The following is a 27,828-nucleotide window of genomic DNA, read 5'->3' as shown; positions in this document are numbered from 1 at the left end:
AGCATTAATTGTCAGTGGAAGCTGGTTTAAATTCAGGACCAAATTTTCACTCTTGATTGCCTTACGCTAAGTTCCTCAATGAATCCTTAGGGACTGGCATGAAAGGAGGATGGATTTTGAAAGCACGTGGTACTTTTGGGAAGCTGTTTTAGCAGCCACATTTAGGCTGATCCTAAATATGAGACGGGGAACAAAGTCTGTCACCAAACGTGCGCTAATATTGCTGAGAACGTTAGCCAGAGCCCATCAAACCCGATTCCCTGGCATGGGTGCTCTGTGTCGGCATCCCGTTCACTCCTTGGCTTGTCATTACCCACTGTGCCCTGGCCGTATCCCCACCCCCCCCGGATCGATGAGCAAAACTCTTTGCCAATTGGAGAGTGTAGCCTGGAGCTCTTCAATTAATGCTGTGTAAAACAGGTATTCGTCACTACAGGAAATATTTGTACATTTATAAAAAAGCAATACAACCATAAAGAAAAAAATACAACAAGCACAGCTTGATACAATAACATGCCATGAAATGTCATTGGCTTTATAATAATTTAGTACAACTTGAAAAATGTTCTTTTATCCACAAGGGATAGGAAATGCTTCCATCTAACACATGGTAAGCATGCAGTAACAATATGTACAACAAAGAATTTGGACTTTGCTTTTTACTCATAACCCGGATGATTCCATTGGGGGTACTTTTAAGTTATTATTTTTCTAGCCCGATCTATGTTTTATTTTGCTGCTTTAACATTGAAGGTTTTTTTTCCCTTAGCTTGGGGAGAATGAAAATACCTCTGTACATCTGTAAGAAGTTAGCTTTAGTCACGGAGTGTGCACTGCTTTTCTATTTCCCTGGCAGTGGGTTTCGATGTGTTGGTTAATTGACACTAAAACCAAAATTCTGAATGCCATATTGTTGAGAATCGGTTTCCTTTCCAAATTTTTTTGAAGTACCGAGGATCTGTTAAGAGAAATATCTATTGATCCTGTATTACACTACTCCCAGTTTTTACAGCTTTCCTCATGAAACCAAATAAAATATCTATGTAACGAGATCCCATCCATTACAAGAGGGAGTCCAACCAAACTGGTGTTGGGGTGTTAAAAGCTTCCCCCTCCCGCCTGACCATCACAAAGTCATCTTGCTGCACTAACCACGGCCTGTAGCTGGCACAACCTGACATGGCGAGGAGCAAAATGGTCAATTTTGCTCTGAATTGGGGACTGCTCTGTGCTGCCTGCAGACAAAACAGTGTTGTGAGTGAATGAATCAGCCTTCTTCGCAGAAGAGCCAGCCTTGACTGGAGATCACGTATTCAGATCCATCTTGGCAGATGTATTTATCTCGCCTAATAGACGACACAGTGATCTAACGGTGGGCAAGGCTGGTGAACGACTGGCTGACTCTGAGACTCATAGTGAGGGTTCATTCACAAATGTCCTTGCCAAAAGGGTCTCAGGTCAAGTCTCCACTGAGTCTTTTTTGTCCTTTTCCTCCTTGAGCATTTTTTTCTTTTTTTTTTGTGTTTTTTTTTTTTTTTTTTTTTTTTTGCTAGAAAAGCTAGAATTACTATTCCATCAGCACTGAAGTAAGAACTTGGCAAAGCATTTGTTTATCTGGTAAAAACTTATATGATTATGAGAACCCTTAGATATTCATAGAACTGCAGCTACAAAGGCAGTTTACCTCTTATGACTTCGCAATTTCCAGAGAGAGAGTCATTTCGTGAGAACTGATCCTGACAGCAAATTAGAGAGCCAGAGGTTTGCCTGAGGTGCTTAGTGCTCTCACCTATTTCTAGCACTGTGTTGCAAAGGCAGGTGCTCAGGTTTGCTATAGGATAAAACGTGTGAGTATAATATTGTGGAATATGGGGACCCATGAAGGTGAGGAGAAAGCACGGAGGAATGCAGCCAGTGCTTTTCTTGGATGACTGATTCCCATCTTGCATGTCTGGTGTGTTGAGTTTTGCCTTAGTCAATGATTGCGAACAGAAGTGATGGTGTTGAGAGTTGACAAAAGTGAGTAAGCACACTGGCTGCTCTTCGCTATGAGTTTGGAAGGCATCTGGTACTTATTCAGGAAAGGAAAACAAAAAATAAAAGTCCACGTGGAAACATTTCTAGGGCGGAAGAATGCAATTTACAGAAAAAAAACCAGGAAGGCATCAGTGGTAACCATTTCAAACAATCACAAGGAGCCCAAGCAGACTGGATTTAGAGAATTGATACACCTGACCTCTTGCTCGTATGCAGAATCTTTCCTTTTAAAATAGAAACCAGCATTAAATCACACTGCTGAACCGCAGAGCTATTAACGAGGTGGACATAATTAGTCCAAATGGAATGCAAAGACTCTGCTGTCAACCACACCTTTCCCAGATTTGCTCAGTTTTCATGGACTGTGCTGTCCCACTGGGAGCACTGAAAGCTGACCTGTCCTCAGCTATTCCCTGTCCTCAGGGGATGGGGTCAAAGCTTTGTGACATACTGACTGCTTTATTTTTCCATGTATTTTCCCCACTAGGGGAAACCCTCGTGGCACTCCATTTTCATTCACCTGCACTTGCACATACCAACATACACAAATCCAGACACCAGAGACCTTCTCCTTCTCCTTTCTGGATCCTCTGAGATGACAATACCTTCCCTTCTCCAGTTTCCAGTCCATGATAACAGCTGCCTGCCATCAATTCTTTTCAGATTTACAAGGGTTTCTCTACTTGCAGACCCGCTGTTGTCATTTTGGCTTGGCAGCAGGCAGGTGAGTGAGATGTGATCAGCTTTCTGTCATACCTTGAGTCTTGAAGTTCGTGCAGTTGTCTGCAGGAAGCTAGCTGGGATGTCTGCACTTGGAAGAGCCTCTTGCATCCTTCCCTGGGGGGAATCGCCTTTCTGGAGCGCTTACTCTAGTAATTAATTCCTTTTTCTCAGTGTTTCCTGGAATCACCATGGTAAAGGCACAGGGAAGTGTCAGGGACAAAGACGGGGGAGAGCCTTGCTGAAATGGAACTCCAGTTATTTGCCTTGTTCCTGCAGTAAATTGGCTTTTCTTGGTTCCACAGTTTGGCGGCACTGATGCACAAGGGATTTTAAAAATAAAAGAAAACTAAAGGAGAAAGACAACTACAAAGTCATTTGTTCTGTTGTCACCCATCACAAAAACGGCCCGGCTGCCTCTAGCCCTCCCACCCCCCAGGAAGATGGGTGTGGTACAGTACTGCTGAAAAAGCCTCTGGAACACTTCTGGAAGAGACGGGAGCAAGGCTGACCCCCTAGACTGTGGGGCGAGGTGGGGGCCGAGATGGAGGGGGGGCCCGGTTGGGTGGTGGGGCTTGGGGTGGAGGAGGGAGCGGGGGGAGTGTGGAGGACGGGGATGGGGTGTGGGGTGTGGGTGAGCTGGGAGGAGGGGGGGTGTAGATCGGAGCTGGAGGCGGGGGGTTGTAGATGGGTGCTGGAGGTGGAGATGATGGAGGGTATGCGTTGTTGAGTGGGTATTTGGGTGGGGTCTCCGTGTTCTTCACTCTGGTGAAATTGATGCAGCGGCCCTAAACCGAAAGAGAACAAAGAAGAAAAGCACAGTTATTGTTTGAGGCGACGTGACACAGCTGAGACGCCTTCTTGGCTGTGTGCAAACCTGATCTCAATCTTATTATCCCGGGCACATGGCTTTGTTCCCTCTCTTTCTCAGAGACGGATGTTATAACAGAGAGTCCTGTGCTGAACAACCGAGAGATTAAACTCTAACAGCAGCTTTTCTAGTGAAGGAAGATGAAATCCTCTCATCCTCTTTTCTGACTCCAGAATCTTTACACAGAGCACCCAGTACTTTAAGTCATACGGAAGCTGTGAGAGCTGCCAAGAGCTGCTCCTATTCTTCAGAGCTGATGTCTGAGTCCATGCATGTCTTGTAATCCCTGCCTCTACAGATTCCTCCTCCCAGACCTCAGTCTTAAACTTCCAACAGCATAAAATCTGGACTTTGTCCCTTTGGAGCCTCTGTCTCCTTCAAATACCTGGTTTTGTGTCCTATTTCCAGTCACTGAACAACCAGACCAAAGGGAAGATCAGTTTGACTAAGACAGTTTCTTGCTCAGAATGTTTCCTGAAATGCATCCATTCCTCATTAGGATCTCTCGATCTTCCAGTGCTTCTGGGAAGCCAATAAACTGCTTTTCTTGCTCTTTGGTGCTAAGCTACAGTTTGTTGTACATTTTTAAACAAAACCTTTGCCCTCTGAGCTGTTTTTTCTCCCAAGTTCCACCTGCAAAAGATCCCACTGTAAATACTCAAATGTCAGAATCAGCACTATTGTGTGATGGATCCATTCTTTCAGATATGAAGTCATCCAAAAAGGCACTAGAGGATTTCTCAGTCCATATTTTGTTTTCAGATTTGTAAGCACAAGCTTATTTTCTGCTTTCCTCTTTCGTCTCCCAAAGTGACTGTTTTTCCTCATGAAAAAAATGTTGTATGAAGCACTGAGATCTGTGGGGGTAACAATTCCAGCCATTCTGAATCCTCAGCATGGCGCTGTACCTTCTCACTGCTGTGCCTACGGACAAACGCTCTGCAGAAGACTGATCAAAAGTGAAGTAAGGAAGATGCTGGTAGGAAGGCCAAAGAGTGCTGTACAGGGATTTGAGAGGGGTGAGAGGAGCTGGCATGGAAGGGGCTGACATATAAAGAGATACTTGCAGCTCCTCTCCAAGAGCTCTGCCAATTCTATCCTCACGCTCTGTGAATATGAAGCAACATCTGTCTGAGCCTTAGCCGTTCAGCAGAGGGAAGTGGATTCCTTGCTGAAGCGATGAAGTATGCGGAGCAGCCCACGGCTGAGTACAGGTTGCCCTGTGCAAGAAAAGGTCGTTTAAGGAAAACAAAGATTTCACAGCACCTTGAACTGCATCAAGTTCAAGATGAGAGCATCACCTCAGGGCTGCTCTGAGAGTGGTGTCAGCTGAACTCTCTCTGCATGGCTCAGCCCTCGCCTTTTGTCAGCTGGAAGAGCCTCTGGCTTCAGGTCTGCCTCTCCTCAAAGTCTCAGGCTCCAGGACAGAGCAGAGACCCGTGTAACAGTCATGAATACATCCATGGTAAGGAAGGCATGAAGGCAGCAGGCCCTTCTTGAGGATCAGTGGTCTCTCAGTTAAGGTTTGTGCTTTCAGCATGACAAGGTTGAGGGGAAAGGTGAGGAGCATTACCGCTGATGTGTCCTCTGTGCAGTGGGGTCATGTTCTTCCCTTGCATTGGACAAAATGCCAATACAAACTGAAGTGCCGGAGTGGGCAATACCCTTGACCGGAAGCGCTACGCTCCCTCTGTAATGTCCCCGTGTCTCTGGTGATGATCAAAAAGGGAACATCATACACAGTTCTGGAATCCTCAACATAAGAAGGATATAGAGCTGTTGGAACGGGTCCAGAGGAGGCTACACGGATGATCCGAGGGCTGGAGAACCTTCCCTACGAGGACAGGCTGAGACAGTTGGTGTTGTTCAGCCTGGAGAAGAGAAGGCTCTGAGGAGACCTTACAGTGACCTTCCAGTACCTGAAGGGGCTACAGGAAAGCTGGAGAGGGGCTGTTCACAAAGGCCTGGAGTGATAGGACGAGGGGCAATGGGTATAAACTGGAGAGGGGCAGATTTAGACTGGACATAAGGAAGAATTTCTTCACTCTGAGAGTGGTGAGGCACTGGAACAGATTGCCCAGGGAAGGTGTGGATGCCCCATCCCTGGATGATCTTTAAGGTCCCTTTCAAACTAAACTATTCTATGATTCCATGATCTGAAATGCAGAGGAAAGCCTCAAACAAGCACATCGCTGTTTTGTCTCAGAGCACTCCTGGTTCTATTTGCTCTTTGTGGGCTGGTGTCTCTGCTTTAATATCATTTCAATGCACTTTGCTGTGATTTTAAGCAAATTTTGTGGGGCACGTCTGCTGAGTGAATGACAGTCTCCACCAAAGATTGACCAATTCTAATCAGAAGAAAAACTCCATGTGAACGTTTTCCTTGTTCTCATTCCATAACTCCTACAATGCAACGTTAGTAGTTTCAGACTATTACTTGCACTGTTTTTGTTTTCATTATTTATGTTGAGCATAAAATAAACCCGAGCAATAAGCAGCAGTCCAGGAGTCCCAGCCAGAGAATGAGAAGTTGCAATTGTTTTTGTGAGGAGAGATATTGTGTCTGGATGCTCCAGGGGTGAGGTTATGGTGCTGCTGATCCAAATGGAACTGAGCACCACCCTAAAAGCATTCAAGAGGATGCAGGGAGGCTAAGAAATCTTTGGATTTGGGGTTGAGGCAGGGATCAAGGACTAAATGCCATCTGATACTCATGCCAATGCCAAGGCATGGCTCAAATTGGGTGAGAGAGTACATCCTGCACATCCTGTGCTGTGCGAAGATTTGACTTATTGTTGAAAAATGGCTCAGAGAGCTCAGCAGCGTCATTATCATAAAAAGGTGCAAGCAAATCACACCAACATATCACTGCATTATGCTTACACTAGTTTTTGTAATCAGCTACCACCTAGCGAGCCTGTGCCCATAAACCACTGCTTATATCCATGACTAATGGTAACTTATTTCCTCCAGTAATAGGGTTGTTTTGAAATTAAACATCTCTTTTGTTCAGAAGTGATTAAATCCCCAATGTCCTTGATAACAGTGCTTTAACTTGGGCTTGTTGGACGTGCTGTCTGGTTCAAACAAGGAGTTGGACTGGGGTCTGAGCATAAGCCGCTCAGACACACACCAGAGAACAGGCAGCACAGGAGTGCAGATGTGAGAGCTCAGAGCGAGCACAGCACGTAGCTGTACTCATCATGCACCTCTTCCCCATACCTTCGTGCCTTGCTAACTTCAGAATTCAAATCTTCTTCTCCTTAAAACGAGATAGATTGTGCCTTCTGCTCAGCTCAAGCCTGTCATTGCCTATCTCTTCCTATTTGCTTCGCTGCCTGGCTCAGCTGCTCTGCTGTGAGTTGACAGCGACCTGTTTGGCAACACTTCCTACTACTGTGTGATGGGTGGTTCTGCAGGGCATCCACAAGCGTGAAGGGCAGATACGCAGTTGAGGCTTTCTCTTTCTTTCACGTGAACTAACAGACCGAGGGAGTTCTCATGTTTCATGGCTTGACATTTCTCTCACCCATGCAGATGCGGAGGGAGAACGCCAGACAGGAGTTATCAGTCCAGATGGACTGAGATGGACTTTGGCAGCTACACTGCCTCAGAGGAGATGGGGAAACCAACATCTCCTAGGGCAGAAAAAATGTCAGATAGAATGACGGGAAATCCAGGAAACAAATTACTACGCTGTCTCACACGAGAGGCAGAAAAAGTTTGACTAGTGCCCTGGGTACAAATGCAAAGCAGGAGGAAGAGAGCTACTTTAACCAAAAAGCTGGATGGTAAACAGAGCTCTCTGCTTGTATCTAGCCACACAATAACAGACATAATAGGGCAGAGGTTGTGCTCGCCAGTGTGACCACAAGTAATCCTAGAGCTCCAGAAGTCTCAGCTTTCTCTGAAATGTGTGGCAAGAGATGTGTTTTCCCACCTGCACTTACCAGAAGGAGGCCCTAATTCACAGCTAGGCTTTGTACCATGCAATTGCAATAGAGAAATAAAACATCAGCATCACTGACCTACGCCATGGTTCAGCGCTGTTTTATGGGGAAAACTGTCTGGATGAAGATTAAGTTGGCTGGATGATCACCCATCCACTCAAGCTTTTACAGGGCTCTCCACTGCCAGCATAGCTCAGTTCATCCCACAGATGACAAAGTTGATGTGAGCAGAACCAGAACCTTGGGATTTGGATGCAAAATCGGAGTGCATGTCTGAGCTACTACAGGTATGAGATGTGCAGGATCTCTCTGCCATCAGTGGAAATGCAAGGACCTTCACAAGACTGTGCTTTTATAAGGGTCTCAATTGCCACCCTCCTGGCTATCTACCAAGCTTTACCACCTCATACAGGTGTCCAGATTTAGATGTGGTGGGTGTGGAAGGTGGTGGCAGAACATCCAGGAGTCAGGAGATGAACCCATTTCTACTAAATGCTACTTTGGACCCTTAAACAGAAGTCACACGTCATCCCAGGAGAAAAAAACTCTTTAACCAGATTATACCGCAGCTCTGAGAATAAGAGGAGTCGGTTTTATAACCATTCCTAGCAGGGAGACAGCACTTGGAGATATATAATGTATGAACAGAGAGAACAGGCTGTGTATTAAAAGGCTGCTGTGTTGAACACTTTGGCTAGGTTTTATTTCCCTTTCTGCAGCCACAACTCTTCAGGGGGGAGAGTCACAGCCGTGCCTCAGAAGAGATGATTGAAGAAATACGGAGACATTATTAGATTTGGAGTTTAGTGGAATCAGCAAAATCAGTGAGGGCGATTCACTCTCGTAATAAAATACGTTGTTTTCCTGGAGTACTGCTCACAGGCAGATGCATAATGAATTCTACTTGGAGTGACCTTGCTTTTTCACCTTCAACAGATAATTGTCCTAGGGATGAAGACAGCAGCACTGCCTTTAGGACAACAAAGCGCTCAGCCGTGGGAGGCTTGTCCCCTCCGACCATGAGCCGAGCCCTCCGAGCCCTTTGCATGCGGCGTGCCAGAGGATTGCACACTTGATCCAAGCTTTTCCTTTTGTTCTTCACATCTGGTCGATTGAGGAGCACTGTCAGGGTTGAGAGAGAAGGGTAGGAGGTGGGGTGGGTGGCACATTAGGCTACCAAGGTCATAGCACAGGGTGGTGGTTGCAGAGCATTCAAGAGAGTGAACTGGAGCATTCACATCTTGGACACAGAGCTGGCAAGCAGAGGTACAAAGAGCAGCAGACACTTTGGGCAAGCTGTGACATTTCCTAGGAACTCCACAGCCTTGTCCAAGTCACTTCCAACCTCCTCCTGCCTTCTTTCCTCCTCCTCCTCCTTCTGCTTTTATTTCAGTCTGGAGACAAACTGGGAGAGGGACTGGGAGAGCACAATGACCTGCCCAGAGCTCTGCCTGCACAGAGACATCGACAGGGATTCGGCACGTTGAATCCAGCTGTAGGGAGGATGGACCTCTCTCTTGGGACACTGCAGTATTTCTTTCTTCTCTAACCAGCTAGCTCGCCATCCCCTATCGCAGCAGGACTCAAACTAGGAGGAAGCCTTGTCCTTTGTTTCATTCCAGCCCTGCTCTCTGTGGTTCCAGCTGCTCTGGGTGAGGCTCACGCACGGCACAGTGGAAAGGTAATTTAGAAAAGGATGCATACCCTCCACTGTGTGGAGAAGATATCTCTTTAACCCAAGAAGATGGAACAATTTTTTTTCTGAAGTGAAGATGAAAAATGTTTCTGTTTCTCTTGGTTTCCTACCAAGCTGGAATTAATATCTGGAAAAACATCAACATTTTAAGATCACAGAACACTGGGACTGACTTCTGAGCTCCTGAGGTGAAAAAGAGGCACTGGAGAAGATATGATCCTTATTGCTGTGTTGTATGGGGCCATTAGTAATTCAAACTTTCCAGAAACAATATCCTGGTTTACACTGCTGTTATGAGAAAGAGGAATGAGAAATAGCAAGAAATACAGTAATAAAGAGCAGAAAAAGAGAAAAAAAGGAGGAAAAAGAAAAGAAAAAAAGGAGGAAAAAGAAAAGAAAAAGAAGAAAAGAAACGTAAATATTAACCTATTGTTTGATACCTTATTCTGAATCAGGTGTGCACAAAAACCTATAGGAGATACTGGCCAGGTGTATAATAGGCAAATATTACATATATGTGGGTTATTGTCAGTCTCTGCAAAGAGATGATTTACTGCACTGTAGCTGCTTGAAAAACAAAGCACATACATGGATGAGAGGAACTAATGCTAAACTCTCCAAGCCAGTCCCTCCCCACCAAGGGTCCCGGCTGCTCGATTGGAACTTGGTCCAGGCATGAAACTTCCACAAACATCTGTGAGGGTGAGGAGAGCGGAGAAAAGGAGAACACAGACTGGGGGAGTCCCAGTGGATCCGATAGCAGCCCTGAGCCCCACAGGGAGAGTAGCGCGGGACACTGGCAGGTTGCCTGCCCGCAGCCTGTGAGAGCCAGATGGCACAGAGAGCTAAATGCTGCCTCTCCTGTGGCTACAGAGAAAAATTGCCTGTAGCCAACGTCGTGTGGATCCCCTCTTGTCAAAGTGGTCTTTGCAAAGGTTCTTTGGGGTTCTTTGCAAAGAAGTACTGTGCAGAGACCTCATCTGGAATACTATGTCTAGTTCTCAAATCCTCAACGTAAGAAGGAGATGAAGCTGTTAGAACGGGAACAGAGGAGGCTACAAGATGATCTGAGGGCTGGAGGACCTCCCGTATCAGGACAGGCTGAGAGAGCTGGGGTTGTTCAGCCTGGAGAAAAGAAGGCTCAAAGGAGAACTTATAGTGACCTTCCAGTACCTGGAGGGGGCCTACAGGAAAGCTGGAGAGGGGCTGTTAAAAAATGCTGTTCCCTTGTGGGGACAGGATGAGGGGCAATGGGTATAAACTGGAGAGGGGCAGATTTAGACTGGACATAAGGAGGAATTTCTTCACTCTGAGAGTGGTGAGGCACTGGAACAGATTGCCCAGGGAAGGTGTGGCTGCCCCATCCCTGGAGGTGTTCAAGGCCAGGTTGGATGGGTCTTGGGCAGCCTGAGCCAGTGGGTTGTCCCTGCCCATGGCAGGGGGTTGGAACTGGACGGTTCTTAAGGTCCTTTCCAACCCTAACTATTCTATGATTCTGCTTTCTAAAACCTCTCTCAAAAAATGCATCCCTTTGTGCCTGAACAATGGTGATATTGGGCAAAGACCACAGTGAGCAGAATTGATATCTGCTTCCCACCAGCACTTCGTCATTTGGGAACAGCATTGATCAGAGAGCTCTTGGGTTCCCAAGGGTTTTTCCTGCTCCAAACCCCTGTCAAGATAACCTCCCAAATCCCAGGTAGCTTCTGCTACGTGGAAGGAGCCCGTGAGCTTGAAATATCCTGCTTGCACATGTTTGAATCACACGAGGGTGTCTGGAGGCAGTTTTAGGAAACTGTTAACCAGCTTCTGGGCTTTGTCAGCCAGCCTCTCTCAGTGAGGTCAGCCTGTGCTGAGTACCTGGGTAATGCTAGGAAACCCCCCCTCCTGCAGCAAGCACGCTCATTATACGGCTACCCCTGTATCTGTTAAGTCACCAGCCAGCTATTAAAACTGTCTCATTTCATGACAAAACATCATCGCAACAAAATGATTCCCATCTGTGTCTCATTACTGAACAAGGAGCCTAGAACTCAGTGTTGCTCATAAAAACCTACCATTTCCAAGGCTTTCCTGCCACCTTGGCCACTCAGTAAATAATAAATTGGAGACTTAGGCTATTTTCTCACAAGATTAAGAGGAAGACTTCCATTGATAAGATCATCACTCCAACGGGGTTCTAATAACCCGGTCTCTTATTGCAGAGGCAGCACAGGGACTCACCAGGGACTGTTATGGTTCACCTTAGAAGACTATGTAGAAACTACTGCAGAGTGACAAATTTGGGAGCAACATCCAGAGCTTTCTGCCAGGTCTCAGTATATACGGCATGCCAGATTTGACTTTCAAACTCCCAGGAACAGAGGGGTACAAACCAGCATTTTTCCTTCTGAAGCCAGCAAAGAGGTGAGATTTACCTCAAATGAGCATGATAAATGCCTCATCAAAACTAGTGGTCTTACGCAGAATCACAGAATGGTTGGAAGGGATATCAAAGCCCATCCAGTTTCAACCCCCCACCATGGGCAGGGACACCTCCCACTGGATCAGGCTGCTCAAAGTCCCATCCAACCTGGCCTTGAACACCTCCAGGGATGGAGCAGCTACGACTTCTTGGAGCAAGGTATGTCAGGACCTCCTCATCCTCATAGGAAAACATTTCTTCTTGAGATCTCATCTCAATCTCCCCTCTTTCAGCTGAAAACCATTCCCCCCATCCCATCCCTTCCCTCCCTGATAAAAAGCCCCTCCCCAGCTTTCCTGCAGGCCCTCTTCAAGATGTTCCGCTAGCTTGTTAGCACAGGCAGAAGCAGTGGACAAGGGAGACAGAGTTAGTGGTCAAGGATGGTTATATACACTCGCTGAACTCCGTTTATATCAGAGGCAGTTTCCTACACTTCAGACAAGCATCCTGGCTGAATTCAGAAGGGAAAAAGGAGAAAAACTACTTAACTTTCTTTTATGCCTCCATATAGAATCATAGAATCATAGAATCACAGAATCATGGAGCTATAGAATGGTTTGAGTTGGAAAGGACCTTAAAGATCATCTAATTTGGTCCAATATGGTTTGGTCTATTTAGACGTTAAAGCGATGGTTTGTATTTATATGATCCTGTTCTGTTTAAGCAACCCAAAAGCAGCATGCGTTGAAGAACAGAGGAAACTACTATAAAAACCATAAAGTGTCGCAGATTTCACAGATCTTTCACAGAATTTGAAATAAGTAAGAGTTCATGTAGAGCGTCAGCTCAGTCACATTGTGTTATGACTAGAGCTCACATGTACTAACGTATATAACTGTGCATCTGAGGGCCCCTCAGTACGAAGAGCGGGTCTGCCAATCCAACCTCCAGTTGAAATCTTACTCATAAGCTTACTCATAACTTCTCGTCTGTGCCTGGCTCTTAGTCCACAATCCAGATAACACCCATTGCTCTGCCAGCCTCCGGTTCTTGATATCAGTAACTACACTGCACAGGCCTGAACCAGCTGTGGAACCGATTGCAAAGGAAACATTCAGAGGAAACTCCTGCAAAATGTGAAATGAGATGATACAGGTTTCTCCCTTGCCAAATTTGAGCGTGGGAATGAGCTTAATAGCCTCAATCTTTGGCTCGTGCCAGAGTTCAGGAGCACGGCTCAATCCATGATGAGTGGGCATTTGTATGTCAGCAAACTGGCCTGATGACTTTTGCAGGAGCTGGTTCTGGCTTATTTATGCTGCAGGATGGGTGTCATTTCCAGGAAGATCTGCTCATTCTTCCCATTGTCTTTCTGGAAAGAGGTAGCTAGTCTTGGAGAAACACTGAGTGACACATCAAAGACGCTGCCTCACACAGGACTGCAATCATTCATCCTGAGGCTGAATAACAACACCTACTGGGTATGGGGAAAAGAGAGAAAAAAATCAAATGAAAAATGAACCACATGCTTTTGGCAGCGATAACTGGAACAGTTAATCAAGGGTAGTGGTAAACATCCCCCTGGGGAGGAAGAAAGAGCCCACAGGATCTGCTCTTCCAGAAAGCAGTGATTCAGGGAGGATGTCTCTGGGTGAAATTTGTCCTGGGGCAAATAAGACAGGGCATGGTTCAGAACAGGATCTTCCAAGATGTGAATGTGAGAAGAATACAACTCAATGTCTATTTTCACGTTATGTGATTCAGGAAAATTACCTGGGGTACGGGTAGTTCCTAATGGCTCAAGAAAATGGGAATTACTGTCCACTGAATATTGTCCTACTAGTATTTAGAGAGAAATAATTCCCATTCCTGCAATCCCTGTTTGCTGGATTTGCCTTGGTGGCGAAGAGAGATATCTGACTGCCAATGTTAAAGGCATAAACTTGTGCATAGATAAGGTGGAATTCTGTCTCCAGGAAATTTTGTCCAAGATTGACCACTGACTATGATTGGGATTCTGCCCCTCTGTTCCTCTCTTGTGAGACCTCATCTGGAGTCCTGTGTCCAGTTCTGGAATCCTCAACATAAGGGGGAGATGGAGCTGTTGGAACGGGTCCAGAAGAGGCTATAAAGATGATCCGAGGGCTGGAGCTCCTCCCATGCAAGGACAGTCTGAGAGAGGTGAGGTTGTTCAGCCTGGAGAAGAGAAGGCTCTGAGGAGAGCTTATAGCGACCTTCCAGTACCTGAAGGGGCTACAGGAAAGCTGGGAGGGACTAGGAGCAAAGGGTGTAAACTGGAGAGGGGCACATTTAGACCGGACATAAAGAAGAATTTCTTCACTCTGAGAGTGGGGAGGCCCTGGCCCAGGTTGCTCCTAGGGAAGCCGTGGCTGCCCCATCCCTGGAGGTGTTCAAGGCCAGGTTGGATGGGCCTTGGGCAGCCTGAGCCAGCGGGAGGTGTCCCTGCCCCTGGCAGGGAGTGGGACTGGATGATCTTTAAGGTTCCTTCCAACTCAAACTATTTATGGTTCTACGATGCTCCCCTTTCTGAGCTGGCTCATCTCAGTGACAGGGACAGAGGAGCGGCAGTTCAAGAGCCAGCTCTGTGCTTTGTTTTACAGCAGGGAGCAGTCTGCTTTGCAGCAGGCTGATGAGCAGAGCTCTGGGCTTCTGGCTTTGGAGCTGTTGGTTCCAGGAAAAAGAGCTTATGTTGAGGTTAACCTTTCCATGGCTATTAATGGAAAACCACACAGCAACAGTATGTGCGGGAAGGTTGCAACTTTGTTCGCAATCTGCAGCCTGTCACCAGAAACCTGCTAGCTTAGACTTAACCATGGGTTAAACAGTAGCTCCTCGTTAGCATCTATGCAGTTTTGAGTCTGCAAAAGGAAGGAACATCGAGCAAGGAACAAGACAGGAATGTACAGAGGACTCAAGGAGCTTCCCAGGAATATTGACTTTTCTCATGGGCTTTGTGATGTCTGTAGTTAACGAGTGACACTGAGCCTTCCCCGTGTCACCACCCATTTTGGATAGTCTGTAATGAAACCGATTTCATGACTTTCGGTGAACTCACTAGAGGTCTGTGTGGCAGAATTTGCTCCTCAGTATCCAATTATGAATGTGAAAACAAAATAATGGCTTCGGGGATGTTTGCATTGGAATTGCTCAAACCCCAACACCAAGTTAATGCCTACATTCCTCCTGTATTCTGTCTTATAGCTCTACTAACACAGCCTTAAAGACAGCACTCCTGTGTGCCGGCAGTGTTTAATGGGCTTTACAGCTCCTTGTGATCCCGCTAAGGGCTGAGTTTGTTGCAAGTGCACAACAACTGGTGCCAACACTGAAATAAGTTGCCTTTGTGGTCCCTGTGGTTTGGAAGTCGCTGGTGGCACGGGGTGGGACGCAGGCCATGGCCTACCAAGCATCGGTGCCTTCTGCTTGGAGGGATGTACAGGAAGAGGTCCTTCGTTACTGGTAGAGTCCTGTACTCCTCTTTGAAAGAGACTGGGCTTTGTGTATTGGGCAAGGGGTGGTGCACACTGCACAGTACCCATAGGCTTCAGGGGGACATCAAGAAGGACACGAGACATTAGAAAGAAATGTTTTGCTGTGAGGGTGAGGAAACCCTCGCCCAGGTAGCCCAGGGCAGTGGTGGCTGCCCTGTCTCTGGAAGTGTTCAAGGCCAGGTTGGATGGGACTTGGAGCAACCTGATCCAGTGGGAGGTGTTCCTGCCCATGGCAGGGGTTGGCACTGGATGGGCTTTGAGGTCCCTTCCAACCCAAACCATTCTGTGCTTCAATGATTCTAAGCACAACAGAGGAAAGAGGCAGAGCCACAGCCCTGGCAGGAGAACAGCGTGATGTAAAGCAGCCCAGGGCCAGCAGGAGGTGCCACCCACACAGAGTGAGGGTTGCTCTGCATGCGCCACTGTGTCTATTTATGGCTCTTCAAAAATAGCACTTACAGGTCTGGAATTCGCACATGTATTCACAAAAGTGGATCAGGAAGCAGGGCTCGCAGTTATGGGGTCTCACACCTGTGTAATGCCGGGGACAGCTGACCAGAGAGGTGCGGCTCAGCCACTGCTGGTGCGCTGTCTGTTGGGTGACACCCTGAAATGGTGTGAGCCTCCTTGACCTACTGCACCTTTGTCTTTACAACTTCCATCCCGAGGGGCATGGTTTAGGGATTGTTAGGAATGGTTGGACTCGATGATCCAGTGGGTCCTTTCCAACCTGGTGATTCTATGATTCTATCCTAACTCTTCTGTCTGACACTGTGTGCTCTTTTTGCACTTCATGCAGGACATTTGCCCCGGGGTCCTGGAGGAACAACACACTTTCATGTCCAGGTCAGGAGCCTGACCAAGGAAACCCAAGGCTGAATTTAGGTGTAGTTTAAGTCATCCCTTTCTGTGCCTTGAACTACAGGTAAAGCATTTAAGTCAGCGTTTAAGTTTCTAAGTGGCTTTGCATGCCTAGCAAGTCACTGAGGGCCTTCTGGTTGCTGATGTAAGAGTTAGGGTTCCCCTCACAAGTTCTCGGTGCAGGTGGACCCAGATACAGTCCAAATTTTTCAGCTGGGGCTGCTGCTTATTTTTAGGAATTTATTGCAATCCCACAGGAACCAACAACCTCGCTTTCCCATACGGATGAGAGTAAGTCCAGAGTCCTGCTGGAAGCTGCTCGAGAGAAACAACAGAAATGCAACATCAACATTGACTCTGCAAGAAGCATGCAGGGGAGAGATAGGTTTTCTACACATCTGTGACAAGATGATTCTCTCTGCATCACAATCCTATTTTTCTGTTACAGGAGTTCCACTCCCTATGTTTTTACTGATTTCTAAGAACATAAGCACCTACTGAACTAATTTGCAGTGTTTTCTGTGAGGATGTACATAGAATCACAGAATTATGGAATAGTTTGAGTTGGAAGGGACCTCAAAGCTCGTCCAGTTCCAACTCCTGCCATGAGCTGGGATACCTCCCAATAGATCAGGGGCTCCAAGCCCCATCCAACCTGGCTGTGAACACCTCCAGGGATGGGGCAGCCATGGCTTCCCTGGACAACCTGTGCCAGGGCCTCCCTGCTCTCAGAGTGAAGAAATTCTTCTTTATGTCCAGTCTAAATCTGCCCCTCTCCAGTTTACACCTATTGCCCCTTGTCCTATCACTACGCACTTTTCTTCTCTCTCCTCCTGGGTTCTGCAGCTCTATCCCCACAGCATTATTGTCATGGCGCTGCTCCAGGAAGGGTTTTTCTCCAATAGTTCCTGCATTCACCCCACAGCTGCAGAACTTACTCACTCCACAAAGAGGAGAGTCTGAACTGTGCTGTTCTATTGGCTTGTTTTGCCTTCGGTTCTTTAAAACAAACTAGGTAGCCCTTTAGTTTCTCAGCTCCTCATACCAAAGACTGCCCTTCCCGTGAGCCCCTTGCAAGAATGTCCTCTGAGCAGAGACCCTGCCCAGCCCCTCATCGCTCTGGGAATCGCAAGTCAACACTTAAGCGGGGTAATTTCTTGCCTCAATTGAAAGCACACGTTACAGCATAGCGATGGTTTCAGTGCTGCATAAAATCCAGACAAACCCTGTTTCATATAGTTTCTCAGAGGACAAAAATGCAGTGGTGTGCTTGGGGCTACGGAGGATGGGAGGAGAAGAGGAACCGGAGCAGAAATACAAGCACTTGCCTTTGTAGCAAGAAGGATGGAGAAACCCACATCACTATCGAAGTGCTTGCATCCAGACATTTGTCCTCTGGCAAGTAAAAATAGATTAACATTTTTGTGAAGAAGTATTTCCTATTATCCAGTTTAAAACTCCCCTTGGTGCACCTTGAAGCCATTTCCTCTCATTCCGTCACTTGTTATATGGGAGGAGACCAACACTCGCCTCTCTACAGCCTCCTTTCCAGGAGCTGCAGAGAGTGATGAGGTCTCCCCTCAGGCTCCTTGCTGGGACTAAACAGCCCCAGGGCCCTCACCACTCCTAGAGGCCCTGTTCTCCAGGCCCTTCCCCAGCTCTGTTCCCTTCCTCTGGACACGCTCCAGCCCCTCAATGCCCTTGGAGTGAGGGGCCCAAAACTGAACCCAGGATTCAAGATGTGGCCTCACCATTGCCAAGCCCAGGAGGACAATGCCTTCCTTGCTCCTGCTGGCCACATCATAGCGGATCCAAGCCAGGTGCTGTGGGCCTTCTTGGCCACCTGGGCCACTGCTGGCGCATGTTCAGCCGCTGTTGACCAACAGCCCCAGGTCCTTTTCCACCAGGCAGCTTTCCAGCCACTCTTCCCCAAGCCTGGAGCATTGCACAGGGTCGTTGTGACCCAAGTGCAGGACCTGACACGTGGCCTTATTGAATCTCATCAGGTTGGCCTCACCCAATGGATCCAGACTATCCAGGTCCCTCTGGAGACCCTTCCCGCCCTCCAGCAGATCCACACTGCCACCCAAATTGGTGTCATCTGCAAACTGATTGAGCAAGCACTCGATCCCCTTGTCCGGATCATGGATAAAGATACTAAACAGAACTGACCCCCACATAGAGCCCTGGGGACACCACTTGTGACCAGCTGCCAACTGGATTTAGCTCTGTTCACCACAACTCTCTGGGCTTGGCCACCCTGCCAATTTTTTGCCCAGTGAAGAGTATGTGGATCGAAGCCATGAGCTGCCGGCTTCCCTGGGAGAATGCCGTGGGAAATGGTGTCAAAAGCTTTACTAAAGTCCAGGTAGACAACATCCACAGCCTCCCCTTCATCCACTGAGAGGGTCACCCACTCACAGAAGGACACTCTTCTGTTTCAGCACTGTGTGGAGAGTGAGAGGTGAGTAGATATTTCTCAAATAGATCTTTGCAAGTACATGGCTTTCTCTATGGGAGAGGGGAAGTCATGGAAGTGAGACTGTTTTCTAAGAGTCTGAACTTGTCCGAAATCAAAGGGCACTCATATTCCACCAATGGCACAGCACCCAGTGCTGATCTCCTCTGTGGAACACCCATCTTCGTGCAGTGTTTTTTCAGGGTTTTCAAAGCAGAAGGACAGAGAATGAAATTTTACTGTAACATGGAAATGATTCTGATTGCTTTTTTCCTCCTCTGCATTTTTCAGACACAATGATGACTGCCCCCTCATCCGGGCATGCTCAGGAGGGCTGTCCCCTGAACTGAGAATCATGGTCTGCTGAAACAAGTCACCTCCTGACACAGATGCCAAAGGTGGCTTGTGGACAAACTTGGCAAAGCCAGCTCCTGGTACCCGCTGAACTGCTTCTTCTTCTAACACACTTCAGATTGCAAAAGAAAAGTGAACCATGTACGAAACACTGCCAGACTTCTACTTAAGCTACCTGAGCATCATACAGGTCTGAAATTGACCTGAGCCTCCAAACCCTGCATCTCTGTACCATTAGCATCACGTTGTAACCATGTGAACCCATAGGTCACCATGCAAACCTATCCACAAAGCCACAAACACTCCTGGCCCTTCCCACAGCCATGGGTTTGCCAATCCTTTAAATTTGTTACCAAGTTTCAGCCTTCATTTTCACAAATTCTTTGGGAATGAAAATACGTTGGATTAGTCTCATTCAGAGGACAGGAAAAGCCTCTGAAAAATGGCAGATGATTAAGTAGCTTGGTCCAGGTGACTCTGTGGGTCAGTGGCAGAGACTGGAGCAACTCTAGGCTTTGCCTTTCAGTCTAGCACCCAAACCTCCGATTTCCCTGCCTCCAGTTCAGCTGGCCATCTTCAATCTAGAACTATAATAGCAGGATGCAAATTAAAAACGCTTTCCACCTCTAGGCTTAAGTCTTTCAAACCATTATTAGGGTCAGGCAGCTCTTTGCTTTCCCCCGTCGCACAGCGCTGTAGTGGTGAGCCCTTGGTCAGCAGCACGGGGGCTCCTGTCATTCTCCAGAGATGCAGTGGGGACGTCACACAGAGGAGCAAGTCCTTGTTTTCAGAATTGGGCCCCTCACAAGAAATGGCCATTTGGGATAAATGGCTGATATCCAGAATGGGCAGCTGAACTCCTTAGGCTGCACAAAACATTCACAATGAAGCCTGAAATCAAGTGAATTTGAGGTTTTGGCATTTCACTGTAATGTAAAAACATGAATCGTAGGGCAGAGGGAATTTCATAAGCTCTTGTTGAAAACCAGTGCTTTTCTGTAGTGAAGACTCATGCAATTTGGCTGTCAATTTGTCTTATTTCATACTCTGTTCTGTTTATATGAAGATCATTTTTTAATGTCAGCACACGCACAGACACACATTCTTCCTTTCCTAGTAAAAAGAACAATTGTGATTACTTTACTTGGGACATTTTTGGGTATTTTGCAGCCTCATCCTCTTGTCATAACTAACCACAATTTGTACCAGAACCATATCTCTGAGATCTAACAAGATATGAGCTTATGCGACTTCACCAATGAACTTGAAAACTACACTAGCTTTGGAAAAAGCTCCTCTCCTTTCATTAGAGGATCTCACATATTTGTTAATTCAGGTACCTCTTTACCCATAATTACACATGGCTTTGTTATATTTTTTCTCCATGCTTAGAGCCATCTCTATCTATGCTCACCTACACACATACACAAAATGAAAATGCAATGAATGCACTGCAACAAAAATGTAAAATACAATTTGCTCCCACATTGAGAGGTTCCTGGCAAAGTCTGAGCCTGAAACACACTTTAATAACCTCCCCAGAAATTCCTGACAGAACAATGTTTATCAATGAAGTACAGCTGACACCTTGAAGAGACACGAACTATCTAGTGCCGTGCGTGGTGAGCAATTGGCAGAAATAAGTGTCCCCTTACTCCGTGACAAAAGTGACAAAGTTTTCTAAAAAAGATACATGTTTTTAAATCCTCCCCATCTGATGATATTTTGAATGTAAAAATAACCCCATTAATGCTGACAAGAATGCAAACCCTGTCTCCTGAAAATGTGAGAAGACCACAGGAATCCCATGTGACTCTTGACTTCCTTGCCTTATTGGAACCATCTGTGCCTGTGGTCACCTCAGCCCGTTTCCACGTTTGCCTCCGAAAAAAGAATTTCACAACCTTTTTGTGCATCTCAGCCTCTCTGCGTGTGCTTCAAAACAGGTCCAAAACATCCCTCTCTTTTCCTTTTCTCTGGGATAAAAGATGCATTTTCAAAAGCCTTCTGCAAACCAGACCAAGGTTTGCCTCATGGTCCGTTCCTGCAAACACCTACTGGCCCATGGGCAGCTGTTGCAGATGGCACTATGTGCTGGCCAGGACCTGTGGCTGCTGTCTGAAGGATGCGTTTCACAGTGCTCACAGACAGGCACGGCTCTGGCTCAGGCTGCTGCCACGCTTTGGGCAGGCATCCTTTCCGGTGGCCCTCCTTGAGGAGGTCCCAGCTCGCTGGTACAGACACAGCTAACCAGGGGAGGTTCAGGTTGGACGTTACAAAAATCTTCACTGAAAAGGTTCTCAAGCACTGGAAAGGCTGCCCAGGGAGGTGACTGAGTAACCGTTCCCGGAAGTGTTTAAAAAAGCAGGTAAATGAAGTGCTTAGGGATATGATTTAGTAGTGGACAGGTACGTTGGGCTTGATGATCTCAAAGGTCTTTTCCAAACTAATGATTCTATAATTCTATGACTCTGTATCCAGCACTCACTAGTCAGTTATTGCTATAACTGTACCTTCTGCAGTGAAGTCCTGGTACAAGTCATCTCCACCCTGACAAGTCATCTCCTGTCCAGGGCATGGACAGACAAGAGACAAAGAGAAGGGGGTCTGAGGTCACACAGAAAAGGAGAACCAGAATCTAAGCTTCAGTCCCCACATCATCCACTGCAATGTATATAAACTACAAATTTGTTAGTCACTACGCTTTAAGAAGTGTCTTAGTTACAGACTAATGTGAACTTCAGGGCAGGGAGTGTCTCTCTCGACCTGTATGGTGCCTGTATGGCACCTAGGAGTTTTGCGGGTTACAGCAGATGAACATTAACAATTAGTCAACACAGAGTTTGAAGCTGAATCCACGGCTCATTTTATGCAAGTGATCTTTTTGAACAGCTCAGCTAACGTGCTGGCAGTGAACAAAGTAACTGATTATAGCAAGGGATTGCTTATATATGAAAATGATGTAACCCCAGGATTACGTCCAAGTGCTTTTCAAAAGCAAACAGAGATGCCTTTCAGTTATTTTTCATCTGGCCTCGTTTTTTTATGTTAACCAGTGGGTGAAATAAGGTGCCATTTGACAGCATCAGCAGTCTGAAACCTGCTTCCTTCTTTTCTTCAGGGGAGAGAAGGAAGGAGGTACAAATTGCTTTCAAAACAGCTCCTCTTTGTAGCTCTTAGGAATCAAACGGTCAGAGGCTCCTGTATGCAAATTTCAGGCTACTCTTTACTAGCCATGAATCCTGCCTTCAAGTTTTTGGATTCTTATCTAGCCTGAGAATGCACCATGTGGTAGGTTTTTAATCTGGTGGTTCTGTTTGAGGTTGCTGATTACTGTCGGATGCTCTGCTAATCACTGGTTCTCTCCTTCCCAGGGCAGGTCCGTGCCGTACGGACTGTGACAGCCGGCAGTTTGGCCACAGCTGGCAGGGCGGGCACGCGGCTTTGCTGCTAAGCAGCTCTGGAGTATTTATTCAGCTTGCGTTGTGAAGTCTACCCAGGGCAGCTGCACGGTATGATTGAAACGGAGCACTGAGCTAGTTAGTCTGGAGCTCCTCTGGGTGACTGCCAGGTAGATAAACCAGAGGGCCCAGCCCAGCCTCCACCATCTGGCATCCCTGCAGAGGACCTGGGATAGAGCAATGGGTGGCCTGGTGCCCTGAGGTACAGCAGATAGCATGCACCACAGCAGCCTGCAAGAGGATGGCATTGGGATGAAGTTAGGCAGTGTGGAAAGCGGGACAGCTGAAGGTTTTCTGTGGAATTGCTCCTTTTCCTTGACCATTTTTTTTGCAAGGAAAGTGAGCTCTCGTCACTGGCTCAGGACTGTCTGCATGGGAGGCACTGACCACTGCAGTCAGCGCTGGCGGATGTGTCCACGCTGCCATCCCCATCGATTCAGCACCGACCTTCCCACTGGGTTCCCAATCACACCAAAACAAATATCTTTTTTTTGAGATAATATTTGATATTTGCTGACCTGAGAGAAGCCACAAGTCTTGAGGCAGCCTTTGCATCCTAAGGTTTGCATAGGTAATTAAAATTCTCTTAGGTAACAGCGGCACAGAGAAGAACAGAGGGAGGCTGGCAGGGATCAAATAGGGCATAGAGACCCTTATTTTGTAAGGTGAACACTTTGCAACTATGTTTGCAACTTTCCTTTTCTTTTTGACTGACTTGTCTCCCAAGGCACAGCTGTAGTTTGCATTAGCTCAGTTAGCAGCAATATTGCCTCATCCCTTCCCAGTTCCTTGCAAATGCTGTAGAGCCAATCTTTCTAATGCCCGGCACTGGTAAAATCACTTTCTATGTCTACAAAGGAGAAAGTGAAGTGTGACAGACTAAAACCGGTGTCCAAATCATGGGGAATGCCTACAACAAGATGGGAGATGACTCAGAAATCTCAAAGCTGAACCCAGTGCTTGAAAGATAGATTCTTCTCCCTATATTAAATCAGTAGGGAAACAACCCCTCCACATTTTTGCTGACCAGGGGAGAGGAAAACCCTGCCTCATTCTGCCATTTCAAGCTGTGTAAACTGATAAAGTTCACTTTAGCACTTTACAGTGTGTTCTCATATTGGTTTTGCCTGTGCTGTGGGGGTGATGTCATCCTGTGCTTATGTCACCACTGTAAAGGAATAAGCATAAAGGGCTCACTGAAGTCTGAAAGTGATTAAAAACATCAAGAGGGTCACACATGGTAATTCAAAGGAGACAGACACTCAGGCTCATAGTTTTGTTTACATGAAGGAAAACAAATGTTGTAAGAGCAGTCTACCCTCACAGAAAGTCTGAGAAGCACTTCTGAGAAGCATTTCTCCACGATGAAGGTGGTGAGGCACTGGCCCAGGTTGCCTGGGGAAGCCATGGCTGCCCCATCCCTGGAGGTGTTCAAGGCCAGGTCGGATGGGGCTTGGAGCCCCTGATCCAGTGGGAGGTGTCCCTTCCAATGGCACGGGTGGAACTGGATGATTGTTAAGGTCCCTTCCAACTCAATGCATTCGGTGATTCCATGATTCTATATCTGCACAGGAAAGCACCCAAACCTTTGGTCTCCCATGAGTCGGCTGGAGGGAAGCAGGTATTTCAGCAGCTGTAAGCGCGGGTGCATTTTCAGCCAGCTCCTTTCACACTAAAGGATACCCACACCCAAGTCAGAGACCCTTCAGAGCAGAGCAGAATCCTAAAGAGCTCAATTTACTTTGAGGCTGAATCATTTAACACCCAACATGGGCTAATTCCGCTCTGACAGGACACAGAGGTACAGCGCCAAAACAAGAGGGGGCCCCCTGGCTTCTGCGCTGTATCAGCCTCAGCTGAACCACTCTGGGTTTCCCCAGCATAAATCGACGTGGCATCATTCAAGTGAACAATCTTAGCTTGCCAAGTGAAAAAAAATATTCCTAGAAGAGGCATTCTCCAAACCCTGATATCTGAGGGAAAATTACCCAGCATTAGCAGTCTGCTATGGCTTTTTCTCCCAGAAATCACTATCACTCTCAGGGAAGACATTTTAACAAATCCTCCCCCTGAAGGAATGAGATTTTAAACCTTTTTATTGGTCCTGTATCCAATGGAAAACCTTACAGGGAGCCAAATGGTACACAGGGATGATTCATAACCAAAAAATTACCCTGTTATTTTATGTGCAGTTGAGTTTCTTGAAGCCTTCTCAGTGCTACACAGCTACTTACGCTTTGGGCCAAATATATTCCACTAGCAACATTGATCTCCTTTGTTGGTTTCTGTCAGGGGTGTGTAAACTGACCACTTAATACATTATGGACAATGAAGACGGTGAAGGGGCTGGATGGAGAACAAGCCTTATGAGAAGTGACTAAGGGACTAATCAACCGATTAGCCTGGAGAAAAGGAGACTGAGGGGAGACCTCAACACTGTCTACAACTGCCTGGAAGGAGGTTGTAGCAAGGTGGGTGTTGGTCTCTTCTCCGAAGTGACAGGTGATAAGACAAGAGGGAATAGACTCATGTTGTGCCAGGGCAGGTTCAGATTGGACATCAGGAAAAATTTCTTCACTGATCATAGGGCACTGGAATGGTTGTCTAGGGAGGTGGTGGAGTCACCATCCCTGGAGGCATTTAAAAGATGGGTAGATGAAGTGCTCAGGGATACGATTTAGTAGTGGACAGGGACGTTTGAACTCGATGATCTCAAAGGTCTTTTCCAACCAAGCGATTTTGCCATTGATACAGCTGACATTTTTCACCACGAGGTGAATACAGACAGGGGCTTAGAGAGATCCTGAATCTCCACCAATGGGTTGGGAACAGCCCTGGGCAGTTGGGCGTAATCATCCAAATCGCAAAGAGTCAGGGGATGTCTTATGGCTGCCACAGGGATTTCAATTCCCCCGCGCACAGTGCCTTGAATGCACACTGAATTTGCCAGGCTGGGTGCAGCCCTCACTCTCCCTTCCCAGCCACACGTCCCTGCCCGGATGCTGTGGAGCACAACCCCAGAGTGAGTGCGGGCACTTCAGAGCTCAGCCAAGTACTCCTGGAGATAGCTGGGGATAACTGTCCTGACATGGTTTAGGAAGATCCCAGTCATTTAATTCCATTGAAAAGGAGGAGATTAGTTCCTTGCATTTGAGAGACAGTGCTGTAGCATCCTGCTGTCACAGATAGGATCATTCCTGCAAAGTGACATTAGTCCTTTCCCTTCAGTGGCTTCTGTTCACACCCATAAGCATTTCTGACATACAGAAACTTGCACAAAGCCATTTTTTGCTGAAAATATATGGGAATACTTCCTCTCACACCACAGTCCAGACCTCATTCTGCAAAGTTTGCTTCATAAAAGTGCCGATTAATTTTAAATTTAGGTAGCAAAATAGATGTATATTTACGTGTATGTTCAGAGTTTTATTCCAGAATGTAAGGGTTTAATGACTGAAAATATGCAGAAATATTCCCTACTATTCATTAGAATTAATTACGTAATTACTTGAAAGCAGCTACATTATCCTAGAGCAAAACTGTACTTGGCTCTTGGATGGGTATTTCTGTCTTTTCATACTTCAAACCATATCAAACTGCAGGAGCTGCAGTTGTGAACAAAGCTGAGAGACGTGGCTGAACTTTTGTTTCTAAGCTGTGATGAACATCTGCCTTCAGTCCCACATGTAAAGGCAGTCAGAAACTTTAGAGGTATTTCATGTTCCACTAGCAGTAAGAAATGTTTGGACGCAGGGTACCTTATCTCCTGGCTGTGGGCGCATCACAGATACACGGTCGTAACCTTTCCGCAGCAACACCCAGAGCGCATCCAATTTCCCCTGCAAGCAAAAGAAACACAGTGTTACCTGCTGTGCAAGAACAAGTGGAGACATTAAACAGCACTGGTCTCAAGGGTGCATACTGGATTGGCACTGGTTAATATCTTCATCAATTATATAGACAGTGATACTGAGTGGACCCTCAGCAAGTTTGCAGATGACAACAAGCTGAGTGGTGCAGTTGGCACAGCAGAAGGACGGGATGTCATCCAGGGGAACCTGCAAACCTCATGAGGTTCAACAAGGCCAAGTGCAAGGTCCCACACCTGGGTCATGGCAATCCGTGGTTTCAGTACAGGATTGGGGATGATGTGATTGAGAGCAGCCCTGAGGAGAAGGATTTGGGGTGATGGTTGATGGTTGATGAGAAGCTCGACATGAGCCATCAACGTGCGCTCACAGCCCAGAAGGCCAACTGTGACCTGGGCTGCATCAGAAGAAGCATGGAAGCAGCAGGGCGAGGGAGGGGATTCTGCCCCTCTGTTCCCCACTTGTGAGACCTCATCTGGAGTCCTGTGTCCAGTTCTGGAATCCTCAACATAAGAAGGAGATGGAGCTGTTGGAACAGGTCCAGAGGAGGCTACAAAGACGAGCCGAGGTCTGGAGCACCTCCCATACAAGGACAGGTTGAGAGAGTCGGGGTTGTTCAGCCTGGAGAAGAGAAGGCTCCGAGGAGACCTTATAGCGACCTTCCAGTAACTGAAAGGTGCTACAAGAAAGCTGCGGAGAGACTGTTTACAAAGGCCTGGAGTGATAGGACTAGGATCAATGGGTATAAACTCCCTGACAGCCAGGGTATTTATAAGGTCTGCCAGTGACACGGGTTCTCTAATACCAATTAAAGACTCAGTGAACTCAAGGAAAAATCTTCCTTTTATGGGAACACATAGTCTTTCTCTTCCTTTTTCAAAAAACCATTAATGTTGTGATCCTCTTTGAGAACTATATTCCTTAACCAGTTGAGCCAACAATTCAAAGCTTATTAGGGAGATGGAGGGATACATGGGTGGAGACAGACACATAGAATGACTGCACAGGTCTTGTTTACATAGAATACTGGGAAAAATACTTCTTAAGCTGAGAGCCAGGAAAGTCTGCTACTTTCACAGAAAGAGGCAAGAAACTCCTCTGTCTGACATTTGGACTACACAACCTATTAGACCTGAGGGGAAGGCATCCCTGTCTATCCCAATCCATCTTTCCCCCAACATCATCAGAGTTGGTTGAAGCTTTTGATCTCCCCTCTGACAACTTAAGAAACAAGTACCTTTTTCTTCCATTGCTCCTTTATGCAACCAGAGTGAAAATTACAACTTTCCATGAACAAAAAAGTCCTATTTATGCCATGGTCCTAATTTCCAAGGGCCTACCAAGGTTTCTTGAGAACAGCCAAAAGCTCCATCTTTGAGAGTCTGAATGGAGCTTCAGGGTCTGTCTGAGACATCTGCACAGAAAAGAGGGAGAACGGATCATGGAAAGGATGATGTTGCTTGAAGAAATGAAAATGGCAATGCATTCACTTGGAAATACAAATGCTTCTGTGTTCTTTGCTGAATGGACTGAGCCTCTGTGTTTGGGAACTCTTGCAATTGAACTGCAAGGTCGACAGGAAAAAAGTAGTTCTGAAGGCAAATAAAGCTTTGAGTCTTAGTAGATATGAAGTGC

At 46.7% G+C, this 27,828-nt stretch overlaps 1 protein-coding gene across 2 annotated transcripts in view; it reads right to left on the bottom strand.

The window, feature by feature from the left end:
* Window positions 1-3,272: 3,272 nt before the first annotated feature.
* ANTXR1 (ANTXR cell adhesion molecule 1) overlaps window positions 3,273-27,828 on the bottom strand; it is a 112,622-nt gene continuing 88,066 nt past the window's right edge. For both annotated transcript variants that reach the window (XM_009569678.2, XM_054049712.1), the window contains 2 exons: window positions 26,083-26,163; window positions 3,273-3,545 (listed from right to left, as the gene is read on the bottom strand). In XM_009569678.2, the coding sequence (XP_009567973.2) occupies window positions 3,273-3,545; window positions 26,083-26,163 (354 nt within the window). The remainder of the gene's footprint in view (window positions 3,546-26,082; window positions 26,164-27,828) is intronic.

This window comes from Cuculus canorus, chromosome 26 (genome assembly GCF_017976375.1).
Source record: "Cuculus canorus isolate bCucCan1 chromosome 26, bCucCan1.pri, whole genome shotgun sequence".
Classification (NCBI taxonomy): domain Eukaryota; kingdom Metazoa; phylum Chordata; class Aves; order Cuculiformes; family Cuculidae; genus Cuculus; species Cuculus canorus.
Note: the sequence above shows the minus strand (reverse complement) of the source record. Positions and strands in the feature narration are given on the sequence as shown.